At 40.5% G+C, this 15656-nt stretch overlaps 1 protein-coding gene across 1 annotated transcript in view; it reads left to right on the forward strand.

Annotated features, from left to right (window-relative positions):
• LOC128877806 (protein stum) overlaps nucleotides 1-15656 on the forward strand; it is a 35109-nt gene that overhangs the window by 9954 nt on the left and 9499 nt on the right. Inside the window, exons 2-4 of the mRNA XM_054125353.1 lie at nucleotides 295-356; nucleotides 2417-2798; nucleotides 3108-4824. Coding sequence (XP_053981328.1) covers nucleotides 2435-2798; nucleotides 3108-4824 — 2081 coding nt within the window. The 5' untranslated portion in view covers nucleotides 295-356; nucleotides 2417-2434. The remainder of the gene's footprint in view (nucleotides 1-294; nucleotides 357-2416; nucleotides 2799-3107; nucleotides 4825-15656) is intronic.

The following is a 15656-nucleotide window of genomic DNA, read 5'->3' on the forward strand; positions in this document are numbered from 1 at the left end:
TTTTAGATAAAGGAGGGCGTTAAAAATTTCGTGTTTATCTCGAGGAAACGATCTAATTTGTTTAGCACGCTCAGTGGTAGACCCTAATGAATAGGGTAGCAGGTCCTCAGAGCTTGCTTCATCGTTCGATGGGTGTTAACCCTTAGTTGCATGATGGACCCGACTGGGGACACGACGAAAATAATGATTGAAAGGTTTTCTAAATAACTTGAGGCAATTTGTGATTATTAAAACGTTTTCGACTTCAATTATTAAGCCTTCTTAGGAGTAACAATATTTTTCTGTGTTTTGCAGGTGAGAGCGACAACGGATCTCGGCGTCCTCCGCATCCTGGTGGTCTGCATGAAGGACTCGAGGTAATTCTGGTAAACTGAGAGGATTCGATCAGGTTGATGGGCTTTGAAACAAGGTGGCATTTGGATATTTTTATCGAAGATTGCTACGTCATTTGATCAAACCTTTATCCATTGCCTTAAGCCACATGCATTAAACTGTAAATCTGCTGAGTTTCTTTAGAAAATTCCAATTTATGTAAAAGTTATGCAGCTACTGATGGAAATTGCATACTTCGTTGTCCTTTTATTTCAGATGATTCGGTTGTTCGGTAGAATAAAAATAAAATTTTATCATGAAATTCACTAGGTTGGTAGTTTAACGCGTGTATTGTCAAAAGTGTCAGATAATAGATAAACATTTGATAAAGTTACATATTAGGCTTCGAATTAAATTTTATAATTCCCCCTTATTTTGCAGCCTATCACCGTGTCACAACCCCTTCAATTATTGCATTATTTTGCATGAATTAGCAATCATTTTCGGGCTTGTTAAATCGAGTGGAAAACGCTTAGTAAACACAGATTTGCGAATTAATCCTTTCAGAGTAAACAGCGATTCTCTGCTTCGATAACGTCACTTATCTAGTCCCGTTCATCGCTTGCTGTTCGAAAACAGGATTATTAGAGATTACACGGAATTATTTTGGTCTCCATAAGAGACGTTCCATGTGTCATCCATCTATTTCAATACACTGCTGACGATATCATATCATCGAAATCTGTGCTTTCTAAAATTCCCTGATTCCTTTCCAAAATCGTGTAACTGGTTACTTCAACTCATATAAAAAAATATGCTTTTACTGTCAGGAATTAGAGAATGAGCAAATCAATGTATTAATTAGTTAGCATCATTTCAATAATTATCACTAAAAATTGAGCCGAAAGCATTGCCAATAATTAAATAATTTAAGAGCCAATGTTATAATATTCTATTGTTGTGAAAACATTCAAATTTCCTTTTTGAGAAATTATGGTTTCTCTTCACAAGTGTCCAATTACAAAAACATATCCGATTACTGGCATATTTACTTTGTTCCAAAAATATTTGCACTTTTCCATTCGAAGCTGAAACACTGTGCACAGCATTCCCCGAGTCGTTATTAACGCATTTAACGTCGTTTAGAGCTTCCAGACATTATGGAGCAATTAAGAGAGACTTCAATCGAGATAAAAGGGACTAGAAAGTTTGACTTATGTCAGCAATCCGGCGATAAGATGGTATCGCGTCTAAATATTATTCGTTGCGCTGGGAATCATAAAGTTACGAGTGAAAACACAAGCGCCAGAGTACGTTGACGTGAACCGTACTTCAGCAAATTATGGCTGCACCCTAATAATACCTCCAGGCTCTGGAGTATAGAGTGTAGCCAATATGATTGAAAGGAAACCGATGTACGATATTAAATTTAGTATTTAAATTTTTACAGCACTATCGCATGCTCTGTTCACTGTAAGTTCTTGCAAACGATACATAGAAAATCACAGATGATAGTGATGCGTTTGCAATGCATTAAAGATGTAGGCGTACGTATCTAGAAGTAGAGATAAATATGCAGATGTAGTGCAAGAATAAGATAATATTTTGAAAGGAACATTGAGATACTCTGTTGGAGATTTAAGATCTTTTACCATTTTGGACCCGTAGTTTAAAAAGAAGAAAACGATAGATTACTCGACCAAAGGGTCGTCTCGTCTGTGAGGATTCTAAGGTTCTTCGAAGGTTCGGAGTTATTAATAAAATCCAAGGGCACCTATGACACAGCTCACGAAGGTCCCTTCCACTTAGTCCTTGTTCTAGAAAAAGTACTGTCACCAGTCGACCAGCAACCTAATGTTTTAATTCAATGTTTCAAAAGAACATTGAGATCCTCTGTTGGAGATCCAGGATTTGCTACCTTTTATCATTCTGGATCCTCAACTTTTCCGAGAGAACAAGTTTCTCTACCAAAAATTTCTAAGTCATTTCGTTTGTCAGGCTCCTAAGGTGGTACCAACAAAATCGCAAGGGCACCTAGGACACCTACACTCCTACCTTGCTAAAGATCGCTCACTTCGACTACAGAAGTGCCTTTACCTTGCAGCTTCGGGGCCTCGAAAGGATGAGGCGGATCGACGACGGCCATGCTTCACGACCACCTCCGTTTAGGGTGCTCGCGGCACCCGACGGAAATTACCTGGCACCTCCCACGATACCGCCGCCACCGCCGCGTGCACCCGAGCCCTACAAGATCGCGCCGTCCTCCACGTCCTCCTCTAGGGCGCACAGGCGTTCCAGTTTTGTGATCATCGCGGACTCGAGGCCTGTCTCGCCGGAGACGAGGAGCCCGTCGCCGACGTTGGCCACCGGCAGAGTCTCGCCGTTTCGAGGACGAGGGTTCAAGGGACCCCCGCCGCGGTCGAAGTCGAGGCCTCAATCCCCCGAATACGCGGACGCACGCAGGAGGGGGCGAAACGATCGTCGAGGTAACTTTTTATAACGACTAGATCACTGTCTCTCAAATGCTTTGCGAATATTATTCAATTCAAAGTCCTCATTAACCCTTTGCACTTCTATGTCGAGTGCGATTCGATATTCTTTCATGTCCAAATCAGTAGGGAAGGGAATTGTTTCGAGAGATATCATACACTCGAAAATTACAAAATGCAACAAAAGTGAAAGTAAAACTGGCATTTAAGCGAATTTGTTTCTTCTTTTATTTATTTAAATAATTGTAAATTTGACTTTTAAATGGTTAGCTTGGGCCCACGGTTCAGTCCCCCTGGGATTCTCAGTTTCAGTATCGCAGCAGAGCAGTCCAAGGAGGAGCCTGATACCCCAGCCGACCCGTCAGCGTTCGACGTCTCTCACCAAGTCGAACGAGACCCTCTCCTCGCCTAGGAACGGCCGCCGCGCGGACTCGCGAACTCGTTCGAATATCACCGACTCCAGGAACCGCCTAAACGCCTCTGGGAACAGCACCAGCGCCACGAACCTATCTGCCCGTCGACAGGCCACGAGGACACCCAGCAAACTTTCGCCGATCCAGGGCACCCCGACCAAACCTGAGAAAACACCGCAGTTCGTTAGGAGGAATCGCTCCAAGGAAGTCGCCAGGTCATCGACGACGAAGCTGCAGAAGGCCTCCACGTCCCCGTCGAAGAACTGGAACTCGAGGAGACCTAACCAAGAGAAGTCGACGCTAGGCCGAACGTCCAGCAAGGAACGCGTTACGTCACCGTCTAAGATTCCCTTGAAGGCGAACAGGATTGGCACGAATTCCTTGAACCCAGCTAGGTTCATCACTATTAATAATGATAAAACCAAGAAGCCAGCCGACAAGGAGTCCAAGGATGCTCGAAAAGGACAGACGGAGGAATCTACTCAGCAAGCCAGTGGCAAGCAGTCGGAGTCAGGCTCGAAGGAGTCCCAAAGTAGCGACAAGAACTCTTCCAACACCAGTCTGATAGATCTTTTGAAGCAGTCCTCGGGAGCCACTGGCACGTCCAGCGTGGTGAACACCACCGCCACGACGGCTGTGCAGCCACTCCACATAGACGCCAACGCTATCCTTTCGGAGAAAGATGCTTCCGAGAAAAGAAACCCCTCCGAGAGGACGAAGAACCAATCGGAACCTAACAGCAAATCTTCCAACGCATCGAACGACTCGGCTGCCAAGGCGCAAAATCATCAACCCGTGGGCGACGATCAGCGTTCGAATCCTCAGGTCTCCAGGTCCAATAAACCTGGGAATTACACAAGGACGAAGGGTGGGACGGACAGTAGGACCGATTCACCTCTCCCTGTCGATCCTCCTGGGAGTCACTCGAAGACCAACAGCGTCAGTCAATCCGTGAAAAACTTCAACAAGGTAAATGGCGCAGCTAATAACAGTGGTTCGGCCACGTTGCGTTCCAACAAGGCTCAGAACCTGACCACCGACCAGACCCTGAAGAATTCCAAATCCAGTGACCAAAAACCTGAAGATCCGACTGCCCCACAACCTGCGTCAGCGACCAATCCTGCGAGAATCAACGAGGCAGAGGCGGTAGGCGATTCGATGAGGAACTCTTCTAGTATCAGCAGTGCAACGAAGCAGGAGGATGTGAAAAGTGTCTCAAAATCGGGCGTCGAGACGGAAACAAAGGCTGCTATGAATCCTACCACGGGAAACGTTGCGACTAACGCGGTTGTCAATCAATCGACGAACGCGAAGACGAACAACGTGTCCGCCATGGTTGGCGCGGTGAACGGGTCGAAGAACGTTAACGGCGATCAGGTGAAACCGAGGACAGTTAATCACGGAAGTGGCGCGTCCCACAAGTCCTCCGCGGAGATGTCGGTCGATTCCATCGAGAGTGCGAGGTCCACTGACACGGGGGTGAGCGTGAACACCGTCAAAGGTGTGTCCTCGCCGAGGGAGAAGACTGGGATGCACGTGGTAAAACGACCGCAGGAAATAGAGACCCTCAGCGGGAACGTGATACACCTGGAGCAGAACGGAGAGCCGGCGTGAGTATTTCTTTTTTTTTTTATTCAGTAGGTGTATTCTGTGGTTGTCGAATAATAACAAATCTCGTGAATGTTTCTACGAGTTTAAAATTTTGTCTCGAGGCAACTGAAAATTAAACGATCTAATGCTTGCTGTAGCATTTAATTTTGTAGCCTTGCCAAATTCCCGTATTATTATTAATATATTAATTTATGTAAATCTTTAATGAAAAGTCCTGTCACCCTTATCTGGGTGACGTGGGGGTTAACGTGTTAAGGGGAGCGGGATATTATTATTGGAAAGGGTTAGGTCTGCGTTATTTGACTTAATTTGGGGCTAATGAGGTTTTATCACCACTCAATTTTTTGGAAAAATTCTGTATTTATAGATTTATGTATGTGTGTATCTATCTATATATGTTAGCTTCCGTTTTGTCTCGTATTTACATTAAGAGTATTTTATCAGAAAATCATGAAATTTGGCATGATCTCGTATTTATAGAGCAACCCCTGTCCATATAAAATTGAAGAGCAAATGTTCCGGGCTTTCCAAATTGCTTTTGAGATTGTTCCACGACTCCTGGAATTTTCGAATCTCGCGTATCTCATATTTAAACGACGAACACCGGTGTTAGATGTTAATCTACAAGGATCCACAGCGCTGGGGGAACTATTTATGTCGTCGGAAGCGACAGTAAATCGTATACGGGTTCGATTTAAATCCGTTTTAAAGGACACACGATATACCGTCCACGCAAAGCGAGCGCGGCGGATCAGAAAATCGAATTATAAAGCGGGAGGCCGCGACACGAAAGCAGAGCATCATTCTCAATTAAACGAATCACTTTGGCGATGAGTCGACCCAGCGCAACGAAAAGAATTGCCCGCTGCTTCCGGGCCAGGAAAGTTATGAATCCGTGAAATTGCTTCTTTATCAAATCGTTCCCTTCGAGGCCTATTTTTTTTTCGCGAAATTACCTGTCAGGTTCTTTCGCTAACAATTTAAAATCCGAGAGCGCAGATGGTGCTTTGAGTAGCGCTGTTAGATATGGCAGCCATGGAGGAACAGTTAGTAGCATTAAAGGTGGCTTCTTATAATAAAATTTTATGTTATTTTCCTTATAGACGTTGATTATTATTTAGATCAGAATTTCTAGTAACGAATATAGACAGCTATTTATTCATTAATGGTTGAATGTAAATTAAAGATTTAACAATGAAAAAGATGCAATTACAAATTTAAACATTTAGTAATATACATCTATTAAAAGTATCTTGGAAATTACTCAAAGGGTACCATTATTTCTAGAATTGCACTATTCTTCTTGGATAGTGAAATATCAATTTCATTTAAAAGTAATCTGTTCAATCAAGAAAAGGTTTTATTTATAATAGAATATCGTCCATCCCTGAAAACTGTTACGAAGTCCGTTTATTTAACCAGAGTGTGGCAATGAAGCCAATATCTTCCAACGTGGATCGCGAACCAGCTGCGTTACTGCGCACTTATTCATGGTAACGTTCTCCAGCACGTAGTCACCCTTATAATCCACCCCTGACAGGCAGTGCTTCCTCTAACTGGCTATTAATTGTTATGCATAACATTTAATGGAATGCAGGCTGAGGCGATTAGATAGAAGTTGCGAAACGGTGACGGGATAAGGGGTGAATTTTATTCTTGCATTGAAATTTTATCGTGGAATTCTCTTGGAGCGGGAATGCTGGTATATCTGGACATTTAAATATTTCCCAATGTGTCAGAAAACATCACATTTACTGCACGATGGAAAATTTAATTCTCTCTCTGATCTCTCAAGATTTATGTAAAGTAGTCTTAACAATTATTGAATTTACATAAAACACAAAACTACAAGAGATTAATATCATTATCGTCGAAGAAATATTGCATTTGCTCAAACTCCAATTGAGTCTTGAGATAAGAATATAAATTTTAAATAGAAATATAAAAGACTTAATTACTCTGCTGGTTCGAAAGTTGATGATATATGTACGTATGATTTAGCAACTAATAATAATTTATTCGCTTATGCGCATAATACCTATACATCATTCTATGCATTTCATCGTGATCCCCTTTAAGACATACAACACTTAATATCCAAAACACAACACTTCGTGTCTCAGACCTTAAGTTTCCATTCTTGAAGAGGATACATTAAGAGGACAAAAGCCAAAAAGAAACAAAATTCAAACAAAAATTCCATTTTAATATTCGAAGAGCGATCAGTAGATCTTGAAAAATATCCTTCTTCTCAACGATATTTTTTGTACTCCTATCTCATTCACGATACGCCCTTTTTCATGGGGAGCTAAAAAAAGCACACAAAGGAAAGTATGTCGGGCAATTAAATTGTTGTAAAAGTTCGTGCTGGCGTGGAACCGCTTCCTAGGAGTATCGCAGACAGGGTCGCGCGGAAAACTTGGCTCATCGCGTTAAGATCCAGAGTTCCTTCACCCCTGGTTGGCTGTAAAGCACCACCCTTTGCCGGTGGTCGATGCAACCGAGCTGGGTTTATCGATCCCGCGGAGATTTACATCGACGGAGTTGCAGCGGTCTGGCTCAAGGGGATTGCAAGCCAGATTCTCGAATCGCCTCGTTATACAGCGTTGCTAATTAACTTGGAATCGGTAGCGAAAAAAAAGAAGAAAAAAACGGAACAATGAGGAAGGAAAAAGAGAGAACTCGAGGCGCAGCGAAGCGGGCAGACCGTGTTCGTCTTTCACGCCGTCGAGGCGCGATTACTTTTGTTTATCCTTTTTTTTTTTCTCTAGTCTGGTGCACTTTGCCCGCGAAAGTCGACTGGCATCGCGTATCGTGCATCGAGAAGTCCTGAACGTTAATTAATACTTGTGGTGGCGATGGTAGGTATGATCGAGAAAGATGTGAATATTGGAGGGCATTTTTGTGCAGATGCTTGAGATACAATAGATTATCGTTGTTTTGTTTTCGATATTCGAAGCGACTTCTTGCTGCATTTTAATTGTACTGTATTTCAAGGTTGAGTGGTAAGGGTGAAGTAGGGTGGTATTGCAAATATGAGTATGTTGTGTTATTCAAGTATTTTTATTATTCCGAGGAGCATGTAAAATGTATAATGCTTTTTCAAAGAACGAAAATGTTTGACGGACTCCCTTAGAGTATAATTAAATTTGTATTCTTCAAATGTATATTGCACCTGTTTTCGACAGAAATGTATTAACGTTTTTCAATTCTTATTCAGTAGCTTCACATTTGCATCGTGAACGTTATGCGAAATAAATATTCAAACGGCTCCCAGCACGAATTATGTAATTAATTCTACCATCCTTGCAACTTTGGCATGTGTCGATGCACCTCAGGGAGGTCCGTAATTAACAGAGTCGCTAACTAGATTAAATTCTTTTTACGCGGGTACCGTAATGATTTCACGTTATACCATTACGGCGCCGACACGTTAAAGTGACTCAGAGAACTGCAATAGCGTGACGATGCTGTATAATCAGGAACGAATACTGGAACGTCTCTTTACAAACATAATCGCACCATGCGAAATTGCGATAGATCCCCGCTGAAGCGTTCGAGTCGGCAAGAACAGAGGAGCTGAATTATTCATCGAGTTTGTTATCCGGTGTAGAACTCAGCCCTTCGGGCTAATCTAACAAAAGTAATTAATTTTCACCCCAAAATGTGTTAAACAATTCTAACACTTGTTTGTTGGTTACGATTACTGTTCATTTGTGGTAGGTTTCTGTTTTAATATTTTTGTTCGGGATCGTACATGGAAGAGGATATTACTATTTTTATTATTTTTTTTTAATTTATGTATTTAATGACTAATACTCCGATTATTCGCCACAGGTGTGCGAATGAGACCCAATTTCGCACGACGCGCAATCCCTGTCATCTTCCAGCCACCCTTCGATTATGCGAAATCGAATTACCAGGCGAGCACCTATCCTCTGGCTCTTAAAATAATCTTCCTCGATGTGCAACGCATGTGATCGCCCTGGTAGCGCGAACAGCTTCATACTCGAGAGCAAATATTATCACGTCTATTATTAGTCGATCGCGCGCTTGGCAAACGGGATTCCTCTAAAAACACCGCTGCACGTGCACACAGTTTCCGGTCATTGAAACCAAAATACGAGACCGGTTCTCGAATTCGATTCGCTCCTGATTCGCTGACGATCGAAATCCCGACGCTGGACACCTGTCGTCGGCGATGAGATCCATTGATATTTTTCTGCTGTACGGGTGTTCCAAATTTGATTTATATATTCTCTTTATTGCTTTTTAATGTTACATGTATGTCTTTCTACTTGATTGGTTTCAAATTTTATATATAGTCGTTTAAGTTTAACTTGACATAAAATTAAAAAGCAATATATATTCATATATGCCTTTTTATTTGATTGTCCCCAAATTTTATGTGCGTATATACCTTCCTACTTTATTGCTCCTAGATCTGTATGTTTTCCTATTTTATTGCTTTCGATTTCTATATATGTCATCCTACTTTATTCTTCTTAAATAGAAAGATGCACGTACACCAAATAAATGTGACCAAATGAATTGCATAATCCTTAAACATATCCCTCCACTTATCAACAACCTCGACAAACGTTCTTAAGTCTTAAGTCCGGAGTAACGATTGCATCCATCGAAACAAGAAAAAACATCAACGATGTGCAAACCCATCTTACTTAGTCCCATCGCTACCTGCCGCGACAGTTACTCTCTTACTTTTTGCTCCACTGACGATTGGCCATCATCAACGAGCTCGTTGTTCCCATCGTTCTTCCGGATTCAAAACGACACGTCGCGTTTCTCCTCGCTTTAGAAAATTGCCGAGAATCCGCGGCTTCTCCGCAGGAGGTGATTCTCTCCAAGGAATCTCTGATTTCCCAGTGACAAAGCGTATCTCCGCGAGACGGTTAAACGCAGGGGGGGGGGGGCCGCGGAAGATCGTCGGACTAAACGCAGCCACCTTTCCAACGAACGCGGTGCTCCACTTTTACCAGCAGATTTCACCACGATTTCTGTCTCGTGTAAAAATACCACGACCCTCGAGTCGTCCTTAACGGATACTTGTTTCGAGCCTTCGACCCTTAGGGGAGGGTGTGAATTGGAGGACGCGTTGAAGGAGAAATTGAGGGGTTGCGTTATTTTGATCCCAGCAGATCATATCTTAAGGAATTTTTTTGCGGAGGTACTGAAGGTTTTATCGAACCGAATTCTTCTGCGATCGATGAGGGGTATACTAAGCTTTGAAACGGAATTTTTATGTGGGCATTAATCAACAGTGTTTGAAAATTCGAACTTGAGGAACATTATTATTTTCTAATGTATTCATTGTTGGAGGATGAAGGATCTACTCAATTTGAATCGTATGAGAAGCTTTAACGTTGTTTTAATGTGTACGTTAAAATTGATTTCTTTCGTTGTAATTGCAAGAAACTTACATATCGGAGGTTGGAATCAATGGAAACTCGACCTGCGTAATTCACCACTTCGTTAAAATAATAATTTTTGCGGGTCCACGGTGCTATCGAGCAACGATCTTTTACGCAGTGGGTTAATAAAACGTTCATGTGGACAGGTATTATTAAGTACCGTTATGCTATATCTGTTTTAAAATGCTAAGTAACGCGATATACATGCAATACTTAATCACTTCAGCATGAGCGTACGCAGCGTGCACGAGGAGGCATGAAACTGTATCTTGGAAAAAAAACGAAAAAAATGCATTGGTCTGCACTCGATACTTCTCATATTCAAGAGAAAATCAGAGCTATCGTATTACTAAAAGAAGATATTCAATAACAAGCATCCAGGTTACGTAGATAACCAAGCATTGATACACTCACGTTTTGTATATCGAAATTTAGTATGTTATTTTAACTAAAAATTACAATACATGCTCTTCTATTTTATTTGGTCAAAAGAAGAGAGAAGCCTCCTCGTATTATTTTTTTTTTGCAATTCGCGCCACACTTTACAAAAAAAGTTAATCTATCTTTGAGACGCTAATTCACAGTACTCTGACTTCCCTAATAAAAACTCCATTCTTACTCCTTTGTTTACATTTTCGCAGCTTTTTTTACATCCCTTGTTCAACCATAAAAACACAATAATATAAACAGTCTCAATAATACTCATTTATCCCCACCCTAGCTCAGTGTCCTGAAAAATAATAATCCAACGGCGGTTGGCATAACCGAAAATCGACGTAAAGTCGGCTGACCAGCGACTCGTCAGGATCGCGTGCGGCCAAGGTCGAACCCCCTGACCACCCCTTGTATTTCACTCAGCTGGCAGCCCGATTTCACGTTTCTTCGTGTCGTTCCTCTATCCGTCGAACTGGTCCCGCTCGCGCCACGTTCCCTAAGCTCCGTCGTCGGTCGCTCCAGCGTCGAAATCGTCGAATTTTTCGAAATCACCGCGATCCAGGCCCCCCGTAGAAAAAGTTGCGTGACGTTAGGGGGTGGCTGAGGCTCTCGGGATGAACTAGCCCTTCGCGTTTGGCCCAGTTTCGCGGCGACATTGACGTCAAACCAGACGTTTGCAAAACCGTTTACATCGCGGCGATTTTATTTGTTGACGTTTCGCGACCGATGTGGCACCGATGCTCCGCGCTGTTCTAGTCGTTGCGGTTTGGTATGGTGTTATATAGAGTGTCGCGGGTGCGATCGATCCGCGAAAACGAAAACTATCGTTGAAGTCATTAGTGATACGCAGAAGTGTTGCGGAATGGTATTTTACTATGTGCGCCTCGAAAAAGGTAGTTCGAGGGCTACGGAAATGAATTAAATGAGTTGGAGGAAGTGTTTACATTGTTTGAGATTTTATGGTAGAGAATAAAGGAAGGATAAATCTAATTTCTTGGTAATTAACTTCGTCTTTCGTGGAAGATTTCTCAAGTGGAAAGGATTCCCCGAGGTTTATGTTCACTGGAATTTTGTTGGGCTATTCCTTTTTTTGTGAATTTAGGAATGCTACGTGAAAAGAATATATGATTTTTTTTTCAGAAAATAACACAGTGTTAATTAAATGGCTTGACCAGTGACCCCACGGACTCCGACTGCAAAAAATTGTAACTATTATGTATCATAGATATGTTGCTTATCTTAGAATCATTTAATTAAAATTAACTTCATATGAAAATGAAAGAAACGAGATTATGAACATAAATGGTATCTGTCGACCGTACGATGACTTTTGTTGAGTCTGACCACGATATTTAGCGGATCGATTGATAATGGCACACCCTATAGCACCCTAATGGCATAATGTGTTATATTATTACAGTACTAAAATGGTGAACTGTATTATTATAGTTCTAACATAATTCTACTATGTTATTACAGTATGGATCACAGTTAATGTAGCTTGACTATATCACTAAAAGTTAGGTTCTGTTACGATTAGTTCAATTTGAAATGTGAACCTCCTTGATCCTTAGTCTCCATGAAAGAGTTAACAGTATAAACATGAAACATAGTTTGATTGTTTAATGAAATAAATATTTAGTAATTTTCGTCCTATAAATTTATATAAAATAATAAAGATTGTCTATATTTTTATTTCTATTTCATTCAATGCCTCCATTGCTCAATTATGCAATCTCGTCTGAAGTACTAAACCTAACCCCTTTTACCAGTAAAATAAGTAAACTAAGCCGACACGTGTCCCTCGGTGTATCCGGCACCCAACGTTTTGTTTAAAAATCCAATATAAAATAATATAAAAATTCAAATAACAGGGGTCTCGAGATCTCGCCGCAGTCGTCTCGAAACGGAGTAGCCGCGTGGCGATAACACACTGATAAGAACGTCACGGTATCCGCAACGTGACGTAGAGGCATTACTAGCTAAGCGTATATTTATAATTACCACCCAATCAGGCGAAATGAATTTTCATGCGTCACATACCACCGTTCAATTTGCTACCCTCGTGTTTCACCCTTGACATCAGCTATCGCGAACAGTCTCGACAAATGGCAACAGTTCTTTAGTGTATCGCACAATCACACTAATTTCCTTTTAATTGAAGGTTAAGCTTGTACGAGAACTCCATAAAGGAAGACATTTAACTGTGATTACACATGTAGCAAAATTTGATTTCTACGAGAGTTTGTTTAATTCTCTTTAAATGTTTCGATAGCGTATATTTTCCAGCGTAGATAGCGTCTTTTTTATTTCTTTTTTTTTTTATTTAGAGTTGTACGATACATAGAATTGATCTTCAGAAATTAAAGAAATTAAGCAAATTAGGGAACCAAGAAGGACCAAGGAAAAATGATTTTCTACAAAGTAAATAACAGACAATTGGAAGCTTTAAGGAATATATAGAAGCTGAGGATTGAATGCATGCCATTTTGATTATGAATTACGGTTGCATTTTTCATTAAATTCGATCTATTAAAATTAAATTAGGACGTTGGTGTCATATTTTCTTCCAAAAAAGGGACAAGGCAAACATTGTTTCGCGATACCGCAAAGTCATCGATTATTGCCTGCATTCGCAATGCCATTAAGTTTTAGCCCTTGTTTATGTTAATTCGCCGCATAACCGCGTCGACTGGCGGTCACGTAACTTAAAATTAAGCACACGTAATTTCGTTGTATTTTTTCGTTCAGAAATAGGCGCAATTCCAAACAACGCAAGACCGATACAGGAAAAGAGCAATCAAAGGGAGCATCGAGAAAGTGGTGTCTTTCACAATGTCATATAATTTCAGTGTGCTCCCATGTTTCCTTTCTATTCGCTGTCGAATGTCCGTCTAATTGCCACTCTAATTACACTATCCGTGTTATCGTAATCCGACCGTGGTTAAGCAAACAATTAGGGGAGAAAGTGCACCAGTTTGCGAAATTGCTGGAAAACGTCAAGCCTAGAACTGTTCATTTTTAATAATAAATGGTAAACAATTTTTGGAATAAATATTTGAAGTGCAAAGTAAAATATTTTATTTTATCTGGAGGTTATCAAAAGGAATGTACTTTATGTTCCATGATCTCGCTTCCCATTTAAAATATTATTTTATTTGAACTAAATAGTATTTTTATTTCAAATACCGTGAAACTCTTTGAAACACATCTTTCCTGTCGGTTATTGTGAACTCGACTTTTGGTTATCGTGTATTTATCAAGTATTAGGATTCACAGTAGGATCATTCCATACTAGGCCAGACAGCTTTTGGAGTAATACCTCAAACGTTGCTGAAAATCAAATATATCGCATGAAACGCGTTACAATAAACATGAAATACATTAAAAGGTATCGTATTAAATGTATTTCAGGAGATTTTTAAAAATCTGGTAAATGTTTAATTTGATAACTACTTGAAGAATGCTCACGTTCCTCACTGAGCTAGTAATTGGATAAGAATTAAATATCATGTTAAAACTGAAGTTAATTGGGTAAGAATTAAATATAATGTTAAAACTGAAGTACTTCTATTTAATTGTGTTAAAATCTTTAACTCTACAAAATAAGTGTCTCGCACTTCCCTCTGGAACATAAAGAGCAACTATTAGAAATTTCATCTGGATTTGGGAAAAGTAGTAGGAGCCGCAGAGAAATCACAAACACCCGTACTATGAATTTTATATTAATTCACATACACCACAAGTATCATGCAGGCGATCATCTACGAAATTTCAAGTTATTCATTACATTATTTTGTTGGACGCTATTAACCGTTCCCTCATGGCTATCAAGTGAAAGTAATAACACGGTAATTGCGTCGCTAAACGTTCCTTTACACACCAGAGGGGGTTAACGACGCCCTGGTTCCCGTGCCATGTGAACATCTAACTGCATGATTTTGGTGGCTCCGTGGTATAATCACCACGGAAATTGTGGCACGACCACGATGTAGAAACTTTTAGACACGTTGCGCGCCAACTTTTAATGGTTTTGTTTAACGGGCCGGCAACTGTGAACACGCGTTCCATCGCGCCAAATGGCGATGCAACTTTGTGTTGGGGGTCCTGAAATATAGATAAATAGTTTCTAGTTTTTCACTATCTATACTAGAAGAAACTTTGAAATCGATTCATTGCAACGAAGAAATTTTCCTTGATTTTCTGCGTATTTTCATTCGAAACTATGAGCATCTTTGGTATTTTTTTTAAATAAACACTATTTGAAATATTAATCTGAAATTGTTCACTGTCATTGGTACACGTCTTATTAAGTTGCACAAATTTTTTGATAGGAAAAGGTATGGAATGATTAATAGAATTATAGAGTGTGGTTGCACAATTAAAAAGAGTGAGCAAACTTAAAGCAAAACGATTATGTGAAAACAAGTAATGCTTGTTCAGGATGTAATTATCTATGTTATGTTTCTTTTTAATATTAACGAAATATGTTTGGTATTAACTCAATTAGGGAAATCGGTGTAGCAAACGAGCTCGATGAAAATCGCTCGATACCGTAATTTCCATGGCACCACGTGATCGAGAGCAGTATATCAGTTCGCGCAGGACACCGTTACACCACGTTTCGCATAATTCTCTGACCGCATAATAATATGTTTTCTGACGTCACTGCCCTGGAGCTGCGAAACGCCGTTATCACTTGCTCGACTTTTACGGCTCAGTAAAGTTTTGTCGCGGGATCGGTCATTGGTCGTAAAAGAAAATGTCCCTCTAGAAAATGAGGTATATGTCAGGGGCGATCGATGGAGGCGTTAAATCAGCAGTTGTGGGACAAATTAAAGCATAACTCAAATCTTTCCAGTACTTGTAATAAAATCAGTATTATCTGTTGATACAACCATTTTATTCAACGTTTGAATACAATGTCTTTAAAGAATTTGTATGCAAGAAAAATGGAAGGAGTT

The sequence above is a fragment of the Hylaeus volcanicus genome, chromosome 1, assembly GCF_026283585.1.
Source record: "Hylaeus volcanicus isolate JK05 chromosome 1, UHH_iyHylVolc1.0_haploid, whole genome shotgun sequence".
NCBI classification, from domain to species: Eukaryota; Metazoa; Arthropoda; class Insecta; order Hymenoptera; family Colletidae; genus Hylaeus; species Hylaeus volcanicus.